Here is a 21,340-nt window from a genome sequence, read left to right as displayed (position 1 = left end):
TTCTGCGTCTCCATGGCAACGGGCATCGCGCGGCAGTGGTGTACCCACAAGGAGGGGCATGTATAATGAGCGGCGCAAGAGTGATCTGCCTGTAGACTGCCGTAGCGAAGTACAGGTACATCAGTTGTACGTTGCGTGCACAAGTCGGGAAACCATCGGTGCTATTCATTTTCTCTCCGGTACATTATACAGCATTGTAATAAATTTTCACTGAATTATTTTTTATTTACCATTACTGTAAATGGGAGATGTGGCTTAATTTTTTTCCTTTAGTATAGCCGTGCGAAGCCGGGTCGGGCAGCTATATTATATATCTATGTATATGATTTAACACGCACTTCAATATAAATATATATTTTTTTGCAAACCGTAAGGGTTTTTAGTACATATTTTGTTTGTTGACCATGCATTTACATATTTGGTGGCTTCAACTTTAATGAGGGAAAGTTGTATATGATGTCTACAAATAAACTGGGAAACAATTTAAGAACTTTTTAAGGACCTTTAATTAAAATTTTATTAATTTTTTATATCTCACAGTATTTTTTTTTACATTTAATAAGCATAACCAAATATAATAATATGGAATGGATATATTACTTGTAAAAACCTGCATATTTTTATGATAGAAAGCTAAAATATTTACATGGAAAATTTCCACATGATTTAAATGGACATTCTCCAAATATTAATGTTTGATGTGCGACTGTGAAATGAGGTGAGGTGTCAAAAAAATATGCAAGGCAGCAGAAGTCAACTGGACATTAACGTTTCGTGACATACCCGTCAAGTCCTCCAGTTTTTGTTACTTTGTGAACTGTAGACACGCTGTTCTATATTTTACATGTTAAGTGTCCTGTGTTGTTATAAAAAGAACAGTAGCTCTACTTACACCATGATGCATTTACGATCATTAGTAATACCTTGTGTTAATGTGACAGTTGTCTAGCCACCACAGTTTTCTGTACAACACAATGAAATAACTTCTCACTAAATAACATGCTTATTCACACTTTTCCCCAGTGATGTGATATATGATGGGTCGGCTTGTAAATTAGGTTGCTTTCAATTATACACTATACCTCCTTTCCAGAGTCACAACAAAGGAAAATTACAGAATAGAGTGAATTAGGCCAATGGCAGATGTTGCAGTGCAGAGTATAACATACACCCCATTTACTTACCGAATGAAAAGTCACAAAAATGGTTAATAGTGAAATAGAGAAGGTTCAGTGTATAACAAAAAAAATTCCTTTTCGGCACAGCCTACAGGCTACAGTTAGATTTTGAAGTACCTATTTCTTCTGGAAATATTTTGGAAACTAGCCTCCAACATCCTCTATTTTTTTGAATATTAAAAAAAAAATATTGATTTAACATTTTCTCATATTCCATGCAGCAAAATATTTTGAATGTTTTTAACTTAATCCATCCAGCATTTAATGTCTTAATGAATTTCATATTATGCCTACTTAGGTTTATGCAATTATTTTTGACCTCCGAACATTATTTTTCATCCCTTGCACTAATACATGGTCGTAAAAAATTTTTTTGGACAAAGGTTTAAGTTAATGTTAAGATGATTATTAATAAATTCCAATGAATTTGATACTAAGTAAGTTTTAATTTTTTTTTTAAATTTCAACCCCTGTGTTTACTGTAATAGTTTGTTTCAGCCAAAGGTTTTAGATAATGTTTAAGAGTTTTACAATAAATTATAATGGAGTTGATAAAATATCTATTAAAAAAAATGAGATTTTGTCTTTCAAGCTTTGTTATTTCCACACCTTGCAGTAATTTGTGATATGAAATTTACTTTAGACAAAAGTTTTCAACAATATTTAAAAAGTTAAACAAAAATAATCATTAATTTGATAGAGTACATGGCTTGGAAGCTTTATTAATTTTATTTCAACCCCACATTTTTACAACCCCTTGCAGTAATGGTTTATATTATCAAAAATTATTCAGACAAAAGTTTAAAGTAAAAATTATAAGATTTACAAACAATTTGAATGGCTTTGATAGTGTACCTACTAAGGGAGTTATGAATTTTTTTTAAATCTACCTCATTTTTTCAATCCCTTTGCAGCAATGGTTCATCTAATCAAAAATTCTTTAAGACAAAAGTTTTAGATAAAAATTATAAGATTAATACAAAATTTGTACAAATTCGATGTTGTGCCAAAGAAGGGATTTATGATTTTTTTTTGTCCTCAAACCCTTGTTTTTTCAACCCCTTGGTGGTTGGTCATATCAAAAACAAAACTCCTACGAGTTACGATATGCAAACTGATATTTTCCATATTATGGGAGTTACGATATGCAAACTGATATTTTCCATATTATGGGAGTTACGATATGCAAACTGATATTTTCCATATTATGGGAGTTACAACAATTATTTTGTTTTTCAAAAAAACCTTTCCCATTTCTACACACACACACTTTTGAGTTGACGATGATTTTGAGGTCACCATGGTAACGGCTACAATAGGTAGTATTTCTTTTAAATCTACCTAACATACTTCCAAGACGTACAACTAGTGTTGGATCGGTTCCAAAAATACTTCAATTCCAAATCCAGTTTTGATTCTCATATATTAGAATGGATTTTTCGATTTCAACCCCAATTCCATTTAATTACAATCATCTCAAAATTATGATTATAAAACTACTCCTGACTGACAATTGGATACAAAAATGTGCTTATAATTTTACAAATGCAGGATTAGCACAAATGATTTGTATATTTTCCGATAATCATAAAAACTAAACAGTGTGGCGGCTTTACTTGAAAATTTTTTCAGTCAATAGAGAATCTCTGTAGGTATTTATTACAATTTACAGTTACTCAATATGCACTCCTCGAGTTAAGTGGCAAACACAGAGGCGATATTCAAACTTGTCCCACACTTTGTGAAATGTGTCGGCGGTAACTATAACTTGCAAAAAGACCTATACAGATTCTCTACTGACTGAAAAAAGTTTCAGGTAAATCCATCACACAGTTTAGTTTTTGAATAAATTCTCTTGCATGTGTCTTGTTTTCTGTTTACATTAAAACTATAACCACTGATATTTATTAAAATAACATTGAGCACTTTTCACTAAACTAAACTGAAATGAAGTGCAATGAACAATTGTCATTCAAATAAAGGCAATCTTAATGTTTCTCCAATTAATTAAAAAAAAATTCCTTACTTAATGGAGAGAAAAAAAACCTAACAACTGATCAAAATCATGATGCATTTAACGAATCCATCATTAAATAGCCTAGACAACTTGTTTTATGAACAAAACTCCCAATAATTTGAACAAGACTCCCATTAAATTAGCCTAATAAACTAACCAATCTGTAAAAGAACCCAACTATTAAAAAAATCATTAACACTTGTAAAAAGTCTTTAAAAATACAGCAACAACAAATACTTGTTTATCCAGCCCTTGTTGATTCACATGTCCGGGTAATCAGGATCAGGTTTGTAGACATTTTATCTAATATTCATATAAAAATGACATTTCTATTCTACATCCATGCAAACAAAGACAGTAAGCACACAATAATGTACATGACAGTGCTTCATTCAAACACAATACATGTTTGAAACAGAAGAAAATTACATTTTCTTTGTCAAAAAATTATGTGAAAAGTTACTTATATATTTTTAATGACTTTTAAACTATATAGGGCACGTATACTATGTAATTTTGTTACAAAACATAGTTTTTTATCGTAGTAAATGGTAAGTCTTGTGGCCTACACTTGGAAGTAGCCACAAATAACAAGCACTGTTGAAGCATAATTATTTGCTTAATTTCTTTGGTAATTAATTTTTAAGTTTTATAATTTTGTCATTTATAATTTTTTTTTGTAATTTTAACTTTGGTAAACATTTGGGTGGAACTTTTCTTGGAACTGTGTGCAGGTTGGCAACTAGCATACATTGTGATAGAAATAAAAAATAAAAAACTCTGCGACATGTGTGTACATGTCACAGAAACTTGGTGGCGGACTGGCCAAGGCATGGAGAAGTGTGATATTTGGATCAGTCAGCGGATGACTGTCCTCGTGGCCGGGCATGAGTGGACATGGATGCATCATCGGCACTTGTAAAAAAATGTTTCGCTGAGTGTGGGAGTTTTGGCATGGAACAGTGATTAAGTTTTGAAGTGCTGCAATTTTGAGTGAAAAATTGTTGGTTTTCGTCGGCAGTACACCAAGGCAATGGCTTGTAGGCAGTGTTTTAACGGCTTACCTGTAATATGCCATTAAGTGACAGGCCAACTAAAAGCTTGCTACCTTTTGGTGAAAAATGCTTACGCAATTTTATGGGCATTTATAAGGGAACCTGTGGATGCTATGTGCAGTAAACCAAGTTTGGGGTGTCCCGCAAAAACCTACATTTTTGAGGGCAATTTTATTTGGAGTTGGCTAACTCATCTTTAGTTGATTGTAAGTAGCACGCACAAACATGCAGAGTACGGAATAAGGACATTTTAATGTATTTAAATAAGGTCTGATTTTAGATAATTTTTCTTGAGAACTCTAATTTGACCAATATGATATGGAAGTACACATCGTAAACAGTATTATTTTTTTTTTTGAATGTCAAGTCATTTACAGTTCACTGTAACACTCTTTTTAAAATGTTAATCATTTTAAGGCTCATGCGCACTAGCTCATTCAGGTTATTGTTGATTGTTATTTTTAGTGTCTTTAGTTTTAAGTGCTAGTTTTAGTATTTTCTCATGCTACCAGCTCATTGATGAATTGTTCAATGTATGTAAGATTTATACATCTCAAGTTTATAAGGGCTTTATATGCATTTTTTTAAAATTGCTATGATCAGTTACTACTCATCCTTAATTTGTTTGCCTTTGCTGCTTTCAATAGTTTATGAGTATAATAATTTGGTTTGCTCACATCCCCGATGTACTAAGAGCACGTCTACAAATACGGTGGCTTTATGTCTTTTTGGCCACTTAATATTTTTTTCTTTTAGAATTTACATGACGCCACTCCTAGCCGGGTGTGGGGACTGCGGTGGGTCACAGGTTAAGGGAGGAACAGTCACAATCTGATTGTAAAAAGGTTTTGTTTTGCTTATTACCTGGATTACCTGGATTTTCGCTTGTCTGGATTGCATTGGTACCAGTTAGCCTGGTTAAATGAGGTTTAAACTGAATTGGCCCTGACACTTAAAATTTAAAGATTTTGTTAAAAGGCCTAGCTTTTGTTAAGCTATTGGATGCAGATTCCTTTGATACCATTGGAAACGACCAATCTGATCCAAGACTACATACATTTCTGAAATGAAGACTATTTAGTGCCTAAATTTTCGAGCATTAAAAAAAAAAGATATCATTAATTTTCATCATGAAAATTTAAGTAAAAAAAAAATAACTATTATGATATAATATAATAAATATATATTTTTAATATTCACTAATGCAATCATGACAAGTGTGTAGAATGATTATCCATATGTGGTTCTCTGATCAGTTATTTAAGATGGTTAAATATTTTATTCCGCAAATTAGTTTCTTTTTGATTGGTACATACTGTTTGACTTAACTGCCAGATCAGCAGAGTCACTACAAAGGGTTTTGCTTTAACTTTAGTGCTTGCTTTAAGCACTCATTCTAAACAAAAAAGAGTTTTATTAAAATATATGATTTTCAAACTCCCATAAAAATATTTCTTACAACATATGTATTTCAATGTAAAACTGTTTTACTGGTCACAATACTAAGAGAATACGTACCTACATAGTGAGTCAACTATTTTGTTCAGCAATCAAAACCCTTGTTTAGTGCTTTCTTGAAACATGGTTTCAACTCTATCTCCCACATTCGACAACTTTGTGGAAACCCACGCTACTGCTCACCTCACTTTCTAAATAAGTTTATTAAACATTTATTGTGTTTTTATAATCAGAAATGAATTATATATTATTAGGTTTTATGGTATGATGTAAAAAAACAGCTGTTTGTCTTTCAAGATGTATACGTGCATTTGCAGTATATTTAGGAACATACTTTCCATTAATTTATCTTATTAATCTTTTTAATATTTCTGATGGTTTGTTTACTTTATTGAGATTGTCACTTAGTTATTTTTACCTGTTTTTTCTCAGTCATTTACATATGTTATGCTCTTTCACAAATTTGTAACTATTTTTTTGTTGTATTTATTAAGTCATAAATGTGTGAATACAGGGGTTGATCTGGAAGGTTCTAGAACATTTAGGCTGGTGCAATGGTTTTATCAGTTATGTGAGTGTGAGAGAGACAGACACTGCTTGTGCGAGAGTTAAGACTCATGGTTTGGGTTTAAAAGCAGTTGCCATGCGCCAGTATTGGCCGATTACTTTTTTGTGCATTTTTGTGATTGGCTGGAAATTAGGCCACATGAGTGCCCTTGGCCATCACCAAGGACGAAGGGCAGCCATGGAGTTATTGTCTACATGGTACTAAGAGGTTGTGTGTCGGGCAGTAACTCATACCTAACAAAAGAATGTAGAGGCAGGCAATTTCACAGCTATGGTTATGGCCCTATCGTTTGTATTGAACCTTTTTCGTGTTTCGGAACTTTTAATTGGAAATTTTGGCCAGTCATTGGTAACAGCCCACAATGATGATAAGAGTAACTTCGTCATTGTTCCAAGGACAGAGTATTTCGTCTTGTACTGTGAGTTACAAGCAACCAATAAACAGTGTATAAAATTCACTTTCGGTACCAATGAACAGTAAATTTTTTATTTGAGCCAGTGAAGGTGTTACGTGTGACCAGTTCGTATTTTCATTATGTATTTATTTTTTCGTGGTCGGAAGAAGGCAATCACCGTGACTTTTGAATTTTTGTGAAGGATAAATAAAAAACAGTAAATCAGTTTGTGTCCGAGAGACGTTATTTCAGTAATCAATCGACAGTAGCATTTTTTTCTTCGGAACTTTAATATTATTTCCATATTCCATCAAATATCTTCAAGTGATTATGTATGTGCAATCTAGACAAATTTTAAGCTAACAGGTGGTGAGAAATATTAGAACTTCTCCACTACTAAGAAATTATGTAAATGAAATTAAGATTTAAACCAAGCACATACATACATTTACCAGTTTTAATACAGTGTGTATGTGCATAGTTTAAATTCAAAACATCAGTGGAAGTGCCGAATAAAATTACATTATGGATAGTATAAATGAATGTACAGTACTACAGTAGTCCCGCTAATACGAATTGGGGCCCCGGCCTGTTCGGATTACATTTTCAAATCAGCCGAAATATTGCAGTAATACATGCATTAAGCTATCAAATACTATAGCCTACAATGCTTTTAACAGCACTAAATCACTCAAAATTGTGTGAAGACATCTAAAATAGTTTTTAAAATAAAAAACAATCCAATCTTTTTTGTTTATTTTCACCCTAAACTCATCCGAATTAGGGGGACTCTACTATAATTTTAACTGTCACCTTTTTCCCCAATTATTCTGTGGGGAAAAATAATAATAAAATATTACTACCATTTTTTAATGGTATTAAAAAAAACTTGAATGTAACAATCATGAAAATTTTAATTTTATTGCATTACATAAAAAAAATTACATTCTAATACATTTTGTCATGCTGCACAAAACAGCCATTCAACACTCTAAAACGAGCTTGGAAATCTCAAACATTCGTCATTAAATTAAGTTAAACCTTCACACAGTCAAGGTTGCTTTAAAGTGAAGGCGCTACAAGCCTGGAAGGACGAGAGAGAGGATGAGGGGTTTTCTGTAGCAACACGTTCACATCCGAGACCACCCACCACAATCGACGGCATCCCGGAACCATGCACTGTCTCTACCTCCCCTTGAACATACCAATCAAACTTTTGTTAGCAAAAAAAAAAAATAATTCACTCATCATTCAAAAACATTAAATTGATTTTGAAACTAATCAAAATTAAACAGCAAACAAATACAAATACAAAAATATTAGTAAAGATAAGACACTTGCATGCAATTGATTAGTATGTGTTATGTAAACAAAATGACTAAAACGAAATTAATCTACATACTACTACAAGTTAAATTATCTCTTAAATTACAGATGTAAGTAAATGGTGTGTAAGTTCAAAACCCAACACTTTCAAATTTTTTTCACTACAAAATGTATCAGCTTCGTGGTTGCAGCACTATAGTCATAAATAACATCTGCTGTTAGGAAATCATTCATGAAAAAGCCAATCCCATTTGAGGCTTCCACCCTTCCCCCAATTAAAACTACTGCATTCATTAAAAAATTCCAGGTGTGTTAAGAAGGATTATGGGAGTCTGCTATAAAATTGGCCAAATGAAAATATCATCTCTGTCACATTATTGGTGGCCAAATCTTCAAGTTAAAAGAGTCAAGGCAGTCTTGAACTCTACACCATTAAGTCAGGGGTGTATCTGTGTTAGTGAGGCAGAATTTTAAGTGCGACGCTCGCTGGCGCTTCTAGTGCAGTGTCACGTCTGAACTGGCGCAGTTATCTTGTCGTGCTTAGGACAAACATGGATTTTGAGTGGTGACTGTAACATTATATGGGCGAGAAATGAAGATGAAGGTGCAATGCAAATACGTACCTCAAATGCTTTCAAGAATCTGAATCAGTCATTTTATGACTCAAAATTACTCTGAAAACATGTGTTTTAGCCATTTTAACTCTTCTACAAATACAGTTTAAAAACTTCATCCGAAACCCAAAGTTCTTTCCGGTCTTAAGCGAATTCTTAAATGCTTTCCGTAAGCAGACCCCACTCGGATATGTTGAGTAGTTTTGAAATCGTGTTGTTTTTCCTGAAGCTGTGCACAATGTGTGTGTGCCCAGGTAGGCGGGGCTCTTTAACTCCAATATTGTCTGACCCTGACAATATGACTGCACTGAAACCTAGAGCTCTCCTCGTGCTACGCCAGAAGACGGCACGCACCCTTGCTGCCCAGCTGCAGCCCCGAGGGAAGTGGACTCACCCTGGTTCGGGAGAACGGGTGCTTGGCTAGAGTGGTCAATGTGCTCCCAGGCACGCATGGAGTTACCAGGGTTATACCACCGTGCGCGCCACGACTTTGTTCACCCAACACACCAGTTATACAGACATCCCGTATTATAATTAAAGCAGTTTCCTATATTTATGTGACTTTTTAAAAATGTATATTAACATTCTGACTCGGTGGGCGGTGTGTTAGGAACTTTTATTATGTTGGGAATTTAAGTATAAAACATATTAGACACACTGGCCGGAAATGATGAACTTTAGCGTGACCAGACACTAGTATTTCCAACAATGGAAGATTTGCATGGAGCATTGTAGAGATAGAGGAGGGGTGTAAATTGAAGGTGATAAGTAAATATGTATGAAATCAACACTAAATTTTTACTGCGTCAGTCTCGTTATTTAGTAGCCACACCTCGTAAATATATTATTAATAAATTAATACAAAACCAAATTGTAAAAAATAGGGCCTTTAAATGTGAACATTTCATTTTACGTAATGGGTTGCACGAAATTCATGTTTAAGTCACCTGTGTGAATTAAATTCTATTATAAATATATTATTCTACTAAATAGGTTCATATGTTGCTAGAAAAATGGTAACTATGCAAATACTTAGTTATCCAAGATTAATGGAAAAGCATGGTCCAAATCTGATTAACATTTTGGCTGCTACAACATGTCTTCCCTGTTTACAGAAATAATTACTGAGTAATATAGAAAATAATGGGAAAAACAAAAAAAAAAGGCTCATTCATGTATCATTTGGCTCTGAAATGCTAATAATGATAATTTAATTATTGAATAATCACAATGATGCTGAAGCATACATATAATTAATGACTGTTCAGTTTTCTATCTTCTATATGCACGTATTTCTTAATGAAAAACAATCATCTAGAGTTAAAAATCACCTTGTACACAGTAGTTTCCAAAATAAATTAAGATCACGAAATGTAAAAAAAAAGCAGAAAAGCTTGGGTCAGTCACGTAATTGATGTAAAGCTCTCAAACTAAAAAATACAGCTAATCCACAAGAGCCTTTAAATTTAATATAGAGTTTATGTGTCAAATTAATTAATAACTACAACAGTGGGTCATAGGAGCGACTGGAAATAGTAAACTGTGATCCCAATATTTTACAGGGCATTTTGACCAGAAAATAAATCATTCTGTTAGTAACATACTAACTCATTTAATATGCTGCACTGTTCTGCATAAATTAATTTCCACATATGTAGATACAACCTCTGAGTGAATCAAAACTAATATAAATACCAGAATGTAAATGAAGCCAAACATACAAGTAAGAACAAAACTCTCTTCATTGGTGCATTTGAGTTCCAATAACATCACAAAAAAAGTAGATGAATATGAACACAAATTAACATCCAAATAAGAAGAGAAAAATAATAGTGCATTGGCTTATCATGCAGCAACCACCATCATTATAATTTAACGTTTTTGATGAAACAAGAAAAAAAAGTAAGTTTTGTTTAAATGATGCCCCAGGAGTGCAAGAATAAATAAAAATTACCATTGCTTCTCGCTGCCCTGACCTCGTCAATGAGCAGTTGCATAAAGTAGGCCACTTCCAACTTCAAATTTTTGGTTCCAATTGAATTTGAATAAAAATAATTTTTTTAGCTTCTTGAAAATGAAAATTATGCTGTCCCAAAGAGAATGTGAAATATTAATTTTGAGTATTGACAAATGTTTATTGATTTTTCAGCAAAAGTGAGTTTTTAAATGCTCCTGGGTTATAAAATACAGAAAAGCAAATGCAATATGTAGTAATTCGAATCCAATTTTTTTTGTACCACATCACATTATAATACATAGGGGCAGAAAATTCCTCAGAAATGAAAAGTTCAACATTAAAAAAAAAAGCAAAATTAAAAAAAAACTTTATTCGCAAAATAATGATGAAACCATTTCATATTCAAATTCTAGACCCTAGTTAACCACTGTTTATAGTTGTTTAAGGCAGCTTGGTAAACAGAATCTTAGGGCAGCAATATTACAAACACATTTATTTCACGACTCCTTGCTGATTCTTAAATTTTATTTACATTTATTTATTTATTTTGTTTTTTATTTGCATCTGTTCAGTCATAGATAAATTTAGCTACTGTGTGATATGGTGGTAGAGCGATCATGACTTTATTTGCATATACCCTATTCCAGTCACGAGCGTAAATTTCGGGGCTGCAGGTCCTAACTGGAATAAAAAGGTAATTGTGAAACAAATTGCAAAACGTAATTCTGAGGACCCCAGTAATCCTAAAAATTTTCGCCCCTGGTTCCAACTACTGCATTAACTTTTTTTAATATCCATGGCAAAAGTGTGTGCATGTAAAAACAAAACCAATACATGGAAAACATTGATATTTTCAAATCAATATGTTATCTGTATCAATGTCAAACAAATTTGTCAAAATGTGTAAAAATTTTCCATTCCTCCCAATTCAATTACCTATGACAAAATCAAAAAGTACACTTGTACCAAATTAAGTGACATTATTTCAATGCTGTTGCTCCCAATCCCAATCCTGAAATTCCAATATCTTTCCAGACAGAACGCCATTCCTGCCCACCTCTGAAATAAATAGAATAGCGGCAAATTTCATTTTTCAAAACTGGGCTATTATTAGTGATGGGATTTTCGATACTTCGATACCTCGATACCTTCGAGACTTGACGGTATCGCAAAGTATCGAGTATCGAAACTGTAAGTTCGATACATTTTTTCAATACCGGAATGCTTGTTCATTTGTATTGAATTAAGTTGAATTAAGTTTTGAGTCGCCATCGTACAAAATACTACAGTAGAACCTCGATGATACGTTCCCGTTTCATACATTTTCCCGTGTCATACGCTGATTAATTTTGGTCCCGCCGAAGGTACTATATTTACAATGGTTTACTTTCCCGGAACATACACTTATAAAATCATTAATTTCCCGTTTCATACGTTTTTACAAAGCGGAAAAGTCCTAATATTCACAAATTTTTTTGTTAGATGTATTCCTCCTGATAAATTACATTTTAATTAATGCTGTTATTTTGAAAAACGTTCATTGTTTACCTTTGCAAACGTAAGAAAATAACTTTATCGCACCATAGATATGGATAGTATCAGGAAGACTGTGCACTTCGCTAGTAGCATCTATGGCCAGCACCAAGCGAGACTAGTGGCGCAAACTAGCAATGATTATGAAAATGGTGCACGTGCTTTACCAAGGCACGGATCTCATATTTTGTGCATTCATTAATCTTTGAACTGAATATACCCGTTTGTTATTGTTTTCTTACGATTGGATTGTTTTGTATTTTACGTTTCTCAAGTTAAAATTTTATTGAATATTGTTCTGTTGCATAAAGTTGTTTATAAAATGAAACAAACAAGCAAAAATTTCTGATTTTCTTTTTACAATAGCCTAATTTTTTAATTTCTAATTTAGGCTTGGTGACTTTTCCCCCCCCCTCCAAGAAAGGACTTCAAACATTTTGTAAGGCCACTGTTTCTCATGTCAGCTTTACTTGATTATGGACTGTATTTTACATTTCTGGTGGTTTTATTATATGTATATATAAAGATGAATTCATATCTTTCATTAATATAATGCAATTATTTACACATTATGAATTTAAGTTAAATCTGACATTGTGCTGGTATGATAGATTGAATTTATATAGTTTAAAACTAATTTATGTTATTTGTAATAATTGTTACTTAATGGGAAAATTTTTTCCCTGGAGTATCGAAAGTATCGAAGTATCGAAAGTATCGAACTGAAAAAACAATACAGAAACGAGTATCGAAAGTGTGGTATCGTCCCACCTCTAGCTATTATAAAAGTTTGTACTTTGTACACAATTCTTCTTTCAATTCACTTAAGTAAGTTTACATTACAATATTCAAATACTACACAACACCAAAATTTTTAAAAATACATAAAATAAGAAAAGTTTCTACACTACTGTAGCCAAATTATTAATTAATCTAACGGACATAAGTTTTCAGTTTACAAACAAATCCCTAGTAAGTTGATGTTAGCAAGAAAATACAATTGATATATAAGTTGATTGTAAGGGTTTAAAAACTAACAGTCGAAGTGCAGTCAAACTGAATTTAAAAAAAAGAAGTTTGAACCTAACCTCTCTTTCATAAACCGTGATTTAGAAAGATTTTTAGCACAGGTGAGCCAAAGAGGCTCTGGATTATACTTTCATATAAATATGCATTCATATGTTAAATACGTATGTTCGAATATGTACTTATGATCACAGGGCCAACATTTTTAACCTGTCGTAGAAGTAAAATAATGTGTTCACTTTACTTAACAACATAGGATGACTGATCTACAGAATATAAACCCCTAAGCATTGAGCTGAGGCCACTTAGCTAGTGACTCAAACACAACTTCAAGCAGTGTTGCACTCAATGTGGTCCGTTTCATCTAAGGCGGGTAACTCAAATTGCAGTTTTCCAATGTTTGTAACCGTCATTTAAAATTACTTATCTCGTGACAATTGAACATTCTTATTCATGTTAAACGTACAATATTTAAATAAATGCCCCTCCTGACTTCATATAAAGACCAAAAAAACTTTCTTTCCCCTTCATGTTTTAACAGTTTTATGGAGTTTTGTAAGAAATTAAGCCGCAGTGTTGCAATCACTACTGCTACCAATACCCAATTCTGTTAAAAAAAAACTAAAACATAATCAAAGTTGAGATGCACTGATCAGTCCACAGACCAATCACTGCAATTCAATCTTGAACCAAGCATTGCTATTTGACTTTGTTTGTGTTTGCTTATCAATTGGGCTGTTCCGTGAAGTTATCTCGCTCGTTGGTCAGTGTGAAACTCAGACAATGAGCTTCGAGTGACTTGAGCATTCACAATTTTCTTTAATTTATTTCGAGGTGAAAAAAAAGGAGGGGGATTGAACCCCCCCACACACACCTTCCCCCTGACTTTGCTTATGGTTATGAGTCATACCTAACTCTTTTGGTTACATCAGAGCTAATAAAACAACATAAAAATTAATTTTGTAAGGCTTACTTCTGTGATAAAAGTATTTTTCTTTAACATAGCTTAGTAGTTCTTGTATGTTGTTTAAACTATGCGAGTAGCAATCAACAGAAAATTTTTATGAAAAGACTGCATTGATATGAATAAAAAATCATAAGTGCACAACTATAACTGCTTGAAAAGCTGCCTGGAGTAACAAAAAAAAGTTCATACACGACAACAATAATTATTAACATAAAACTTGTTTAAAATTCTTCATAGAGAGCCTTTAATTCACAGCAATCTGTATATTATGAATTTTGAGTAAATACCACTCTTTTTATATTTTTTTAAATATTTATATTAAAAAATCACTTTAATACTTGCTGTGGAACAAATATATTTGAAAACTAATTGTAACTAAAAAATTAACTCCTTTATGATGATATAGCTACGTGCTGCATAAAAATAAAAAAAAAGGAAAACTAATTATAGATTTACACTAGTCTATTTTCTTTTATGTCCAACATAATTGTTTTTTTTTTTTTTTTTTAATTTTACTAAAAAAATTACATTATTAGTTTCTGGTCATGGATTCTGTTTACTATTACTGTCAGTGAAAGTCTGAAGTAAAAGTAAAAAAAAAGAATCAGGAAAGAAGAAAGTAATTGAGCGACCTACGAATATTCTGCAACCTATATGTCAAGTGTCACATCTGCTGTAGCTATGAATTTTGCCAGTACACAGCATTAAAAAATGGTATAAGTGATGCAATCTGTTGGCATGGCGAGTATTTTTTCAATTAAGCTGTAAATAAAGTTCAAAAATTGTATAAATGACAAAGTTTGAAGGCACAGCGTGCAGTTTTTCAAATAGGTCTTTTTCAACTTGCTAGACAAGCATATGATTCACGGGTTTCTCCCGGAGTTCCCGGCAACAAAAATATTCACGCCTAATTCAAGGTTTCCTAAATTTCCTGGGCGGGTGGCCACCCTGTCTATGCTCCCACAGTCTTAAATTTTTCTGTCCTAAATCAAAATATACTTACTGATCTACTTTTCTTCTTTTTCTTGCTCTTCTTATGGCGTGATGATTTTTTGACGGATGAAATCTGACTGTCGGAGCTCCCGGAACGACTCCCGCTAGGCGTCTTAGATCGGTGCCGCCTCTTCTTGCGGGAACGACTCCTCTCCTCCTCAGACTCAGTCACCTGACAAACGCAAGCACAGATCTGAAGTTCAGCTCTCTTGCTCACTGAACAGAAGTTCAAAATGTTTGTTGGAGACGTGGTTTCACGTCGGACAGTACTAAATATATTGGAAAAAAGTTTTTACTTTTTATTTTATTTTGAAACTTTTGTTAACAACTCATTTTTACACTAAGATATTGGTACATTTTTGAAATACATAAGTAATTGCCTATTTATTTTTATTCTTCTGAGTCGTCAGACATGCTTTTTACAAATTAATTATTACTATATTGTAAAAATACATCAAATATATGTCAAAATTGATGGTTGTTTTTGTTAAAATTATCATGAAACATTTAAGTGTCATATCATTTGAATGATATGCTGTCTTTATGATCAATGGAATCATAAATAACAAAAACAATAACACTGAGATTTCTTGTTTTAAAAATGAAATTGGCATAAAAATAAAATCGTCAAATATTGTCTGTTAGTTACTGGCCCCCACAAGTGGACACAAGCATTCTGGTATTCCCAAAGTAACTACACTGGCTTGTCGATGTTCTGGCATTCCGGCTACGTGACCCGCACACCCCTTAGCAAACCATCACATTTAAATCCCACATGCAGGCAAAAATTTCTACACTTCTATACTACAGATAGGTTAAATACTTTTCTTAAATTGGAGACAATTATAATGACATCAGTATGGACATAAACAAAACATAAAATGACATAAATTAACTAACACAATTTTTCAACCGTAAAACACACTTAATTTACTATAAAGAAACCAAGTTTTTGATTTGTTTGATTCATAGTTTTTTTTGCATATGAATTTTCATACTCTTATCATTTTAACTTTAAATGTTGGGTACCCTCTGTTTAAACAAGAATATTGTTTTATCTAAATGGTAAAACTACAACATTTTTAAAAGCCTTTTTTTCAGTTTACTATCAGTGTGTCAGCTGCAGCATTCCACAATGTAAGTACAGTAGAACCCTGTTATAATGTTCCTGCATATAATGTTTTCCTGCTTATAATGTCATATTTTTAAAGTCCCAATATTTCCCCCATAAGGACAATGTATTTATTTCCTGCATATAACGTTCATAAATAGTGTAATTTCCTGCTTATAATGTTTGCTTTCTAACATTCAATAAATGGGGAAAAAATGTTTTAAAACCAAACTATTCCAACACTTACGATAAAAAGTTTCCTTTATGTATGTTTATGTTTACAATCACTGCCATACAATACATGAAGTTTGTTAAAATACAATTTTATGCAATATACTGAAGGTACACAATGTTCATAGTTACGTGTCAGTTGGCACCCTTAGTCAACTCTTCCCTTCCTTGCCATTCCAGTGGGTATTCAGATGCACGTACATAGTCCTACGATATTTAAGTTGCCAACCATTGAGCGAGGGCATAACTAAAAGTGTTTTCTATTGCTTACAAATAATTTTTTTTTCATTCATACGTAGGAATCCCAAAATTAAACATTTTCCGGTGGCGAAGGAGTAGACGTTCTCACTCTTAATGTTATCATGTATTGTGAGACAATTTTACAAAAAATGTGGCAGTGTATCTTTAGACAAACAAAATTTAACCAGGGAACAAGACGAAGTTGAAAAATTGTTGGCTTGTTTCAGAAAATTCATGTATCAAGTATACTATCTTTGGTTTTAACATTAAAGTTGTTTACATAGCTTTGTGAGTCCATTGGTACAAAGCTCGAACATTGTTACGAGCTAAATTGAGATTTCCTGCTTATAACGTTTTCCTGCTTATAATGTTTTTTTCTTGTGCTCCCTTGAAAAACATTATAACAGGGTTCTACTGTAAATGTACACTGTCATGTGTACCAGATTACTCTAATCCTATATGCATTAACAAGTGAAACCATGAACATACATACAATTTTGACATTAATGCAGGGCTACGTTTTTGGTGATTTTTTTTACAAATATGTAATTACATAAACATTTACAGAAAATGCATTCAGCACCACACATTGTTTGTGTTGTTTATGTATGTAATTTTATTTATTTTTACTATCCTGTGATTTGATATTTCCTTCACAAAATTCAACACAAAGATGAATGCCTCACCGATCTCGACCCCGATCTCGTTCTAGAGCGTTTCTTTTGCTTCTTGTTCTTTTTGGATTTCTTTGAGCGAGAATGGTGGTGCCCGCACGCTTCTTCAGTCTCGTGCTGGAACTCCTGTCAAATAACATAACATCTAATTGAAATATTTAGTGGAACAACTTGAGCATGTTACTTCATAAAACTAATGTAGATACAATGAAACATAAATTACAAACTTCTGGATAAAATAGATTATAAATATATTAAGATTTTAAAAATTATGTAACATCTGTTACAAAACTCCTAATGAAATATGTACATTTACACGTATTTAGTGTTATGGACACCAAAATCAGCATTAATAAAACACGAGTCAATACATTATAAGTTTTACTACTTTTTTTTTAATAAGAATAGATTCTTCGCAAACCATCACAGTCAAATCTCATTATTACAAACCCAAAGAGACCATAATTTTAGCACTTTATAATAACAAGGTTTGTATTAACCAATTTATTGGGAAATCAACGACATAAATAAATTGATTAAAATCTAATTCTTATAATTACAACCATAAAGAATATTATATTTGTAGCCAACCACTTCTGAACTTAAATACCGACATCTGTAACCTCAATGCTTCTGCATCATAGGTCCAGAAATTGGCAAATTTGCAGCATGTATTTCTTCATGTTTTGGACTTTGCATCCGTTTATAGTTAATAACCCACAAGAACTTGCAAACACCTGATTCAATCGTTTCACAATTTTTTAAATAATTGGTGACTAGGATGATTCCGGGATGTTAAATCTCTAGTGATTACAGTTTTTGTTTTCTCCATTGTCAACTTCTTTGATAATTCTAATTTTAACTTGCAATGTAATATAATAAAATTTATGTTTTGCAGTCATTTTACAAAACCACACACACTCAAAATTTATGATAAGGCTCAAATACGAACAAAAGAAAATACCCAAACTTAATACCATAGATTATCTAAACCACTTTATATGTGCACTTCCAACGACTAATATAAGTAGAGTATTGTACCTTCCTTTTAGTTTAAGTTTTAAAAATGGCATCTTTTCTAGATTAGTTACTACCATTGCCAATAGAGTTACACATCTTGTTTTTCAACTATTTTGCAATATAGGATACATACATACATACATATTTGGAGAAACATTTGTTTACTTGATGATTAATAAAATGTGATTTTTTTTTTTTTTCACTTCGGCAGTGAAATTTGTATTAACAGTTTACACATACATGTAACAGCAACTTGAGGGTTCAAAACAACTTCATATTTCATATTAACCGTATTTTGTATTAAAAGTACTGAATACCGTATTTACTCGCATATAGGTCGTGGCAATTTTACCAAATTTGATGGGGAAAAAATGAAGTGTGACCTATATGTGAAGAAATTTTTTTTTCATTTTTGAGCAATTTTTTTTGCAATATTTTGCTTTAAAATGCGAAAAAGATGTTTATATAGGTATAGGTAAATTTATTTACAATGTACACATACAGCGAAACCCCTTATTTACGTTACCGTTATTTGCGTTTTCCCGTTATTTGCGTTTTCACGTTATTTGCACTATATTCTTCAGGTCCCGTTTGGTTCCCATTTAGTCCAATACAATACTTTCACGCAAATTACGACAAAAAATCGAATCAATCCCGCTATTTACATCACGTAACAACCATAAACAACCAGAAAATACTGTGGGTACTTTAAGAGTAGATAAGATTAGCTAGTAGGCCTAAAAACATCGTGAAAAACGTAACGTTTATAGTCGGCAATGAATATTTTAAATCGCAAAATATACATATTTTATAACATGAAAAGTTGCTTTTATTTCTAAACATGTAATAATTTAAGCCTAGGCGTGTAAAAGTCCGAGTAATTATAGCAGGAGACAATCTAAAATGCACTAGGGAAAAACGTAAACTCACGAATGTATGAACGTGGCTGATTGTTAATTTCTGATACTGTATTTATGTCACAACTTAGCCGAAATACTGGTACGAGACAAACTTCACAAGATAAAATGAGCGGAGTCTTGGTAACTGTTCATGTCACGGCAGTGAGAAAACCGGTGCGTATACCAATAAACTGGTATTAGAACTGGACAAAACTGGTACACGGGAGGTGAAGCTTATATTTTTTTCCGCTAAGCTTGCATCTATTGGCTGGCTGCTGATGCAAGGTCACGAGTCTGGGCGGAGCGTTGAGTGAGTTATACTGCGCATGCGCAGCTCAGCGAACAAAGAGAGCCAGCAGGCGCGCCGTAACAGCAGCTGATCGAGTACAATGACCTTTCTCGGCGCACGGCGCGGTAATGAATTACCGGTGCGACCTATATGGGGGGAATCTTAAATACCAAATTCAAGACCTCAAATTATGGGTGCGACCTATCTGCGATGGCGACCTATATGCGAGTAAATACGGTAACATAGGAAAGCAAACTTCATTTTCTGGGACTGTGAAAGTACTTCACATAGACGGGAATTCTGTACTAAGCGGATACGTATCAATAAGGGTTGACAGTATATCATTTTAAGAGTACTAAGGAGAAAAAGCGGGATGGCTGGAAGTGTACGAATTCTTTCCCCGGGCAGTGTATCACGTGCCATCGTAGCACTGCAGTTGAACGCACCTTGAATATGCGAACCCTCTCAGACTCAAGGGTTATGGCCTCAAACGCAGGCTCGCCTTCTATTTTACTGCGGATGTCTTCCCACGACGAGCTGTAGTCAACATCGTACGACTTGAGCAAGCTCTTGTACGCAGCCTCCAGCTTCTTCAGCCGCCTGGCCTCTTCCTTCAGACGCTCACGCTCCCGTGCCTCTGCCTACAAGTGTGTATTAATTATTACAAAACAAAACATTAAAACAGTCAAAATAAGTTTATTCCACATGCTAACACACAAAAATTGCATAATATTTATAAATAGCTTTTCTTCAAAGTATGTTTGTGTTTATACATTACATAAAGGTAGGGTTATAGAAACTACATATAAATAACACTACATACAGAGGATTTTCAACAAGTAGTATTGGGTACTGTCTCTGGAGCTTGGTAATTAATTTGTTTAATGTTTGTAACTAAACCCAGTCCTCATAAAACTTTTTAGCATTGGTTTGGATCAAACCATTCATACTTACCATAGTTTGTACTGTCGCGCAATCAACAATTAAAATTAAGGAAATTAAGGACCCCTTTACTACATCACCTTCACCACTAAAATGAGGTAGAAAACTATTTGTAATATCAAAAAATCCCTCAAGAAAGTAACAATGATAAATAGTTTCTGCAAAAAAATTATTATTTCCTTGGTTAGTTCAATTCATACTGGTTAGTTCAATTCATACTGAAAAGCCCAATTGTCCTTAATTATCTCTGGAGCACACACCTAACCCATGCATAGCATATATTTGAAATTTGAAGCTCTTAGCATTTAATTTGATCACATTTTCATTTACTTTATAAGTTCAAAGAAAGACATTAAAAACACACATTTTTAGTTTAAATGTGAGATACAATTATATATATATATATATAAAATGTTTTTTTATAAATTAAATCTATAATCACATGGCCTGAAATTTGCCAATTGTACTGCACATGTACAAAAGTTGGTTTTCTGCAGAGTTGAAAACAAAAAAAAAAAATTAAATTCCAGACATTATCCATGATTTGCTGCTATCAGTCTTTATTAAGGAGTTTTGAAGGATTCTTGATGGATTTTAAGAACTTATAAGAGCCCTTATTCAATTAATGACAAATTTAAGACTATTTAAGGATATTTAAGAGGCATACAAACTCTGCTTACCTCATCACACATGCAAACTTTTACTATTGATGGATACGAGATGAAATGCCAACAAATTTCAAGCCACATCTTGTTCCTAACCAGTTTTATACATATAGAAAGAAAAAAAACACACAAATACTCAAATAAAAAGAACCAATATTACAAAACTATGGCACAAATTTTATG

General features: G+C 32.9%; 1 protein-coding gene across 2 annotated transcripts in view; it reads right to left on the bottom strand.

Annotated features, from left to right (window-relative positions):
• Positions 1–21,340, bottom strand: part of LOC134538340 (pre-mRNA-processing factor 40 homolog A) — a 72,689-nt gene that overhangs the window by 10,455 nt on the left and 40,894 nt on the right. Inside the window, exons 13-16 of one of the 2 annotated variants that reach the window (XM_063379577.1) lie at positions 19,997–20,191; positions 17,355–17,468; positions 15,097–15,258; positions 7,567–7,864 (exon numbers count right to left, since the gene is read on the bottom strand). In XM_063379577.1, the coding sequence (XP_063235647.1) occupies positions 7,856–7,864; positions 15,097–15,258; positions 17,355–17,468; positions 19,997–20,191 (480 nt within the window). In that variant the 3' untranslated portion in view covers positions 7,567–7,855. Of the gene's footprint in view, positions 1–7,566; positions 7,865–15,096; positions 15,259–17,354; positions 17,469–19,996; positions 20,192–21,340 lie in introns of those variants that run through there. The other variant, XM_063379576.1, reaches the window with a different exon arrangement.

This window comes from Bacillus rossius, chromosome 13 (genome assembly GCF_032445375.1).
Source record: "Bacillus rossius redtenbacheri isolate Brsri chromosome 13, Brsri_v3, whole genome shotgun sequence".
In the NCBI taxonomy this organism is placed as follows: Eukaryota; Metazoa; Arthropoda; class Insecta; order Phasmatodea; family Bacillidae; genus Bacillus; species Bacillus rossius.
This window is presented reverse-complemented; position numbering and strand designations above follow the sequence as displayed.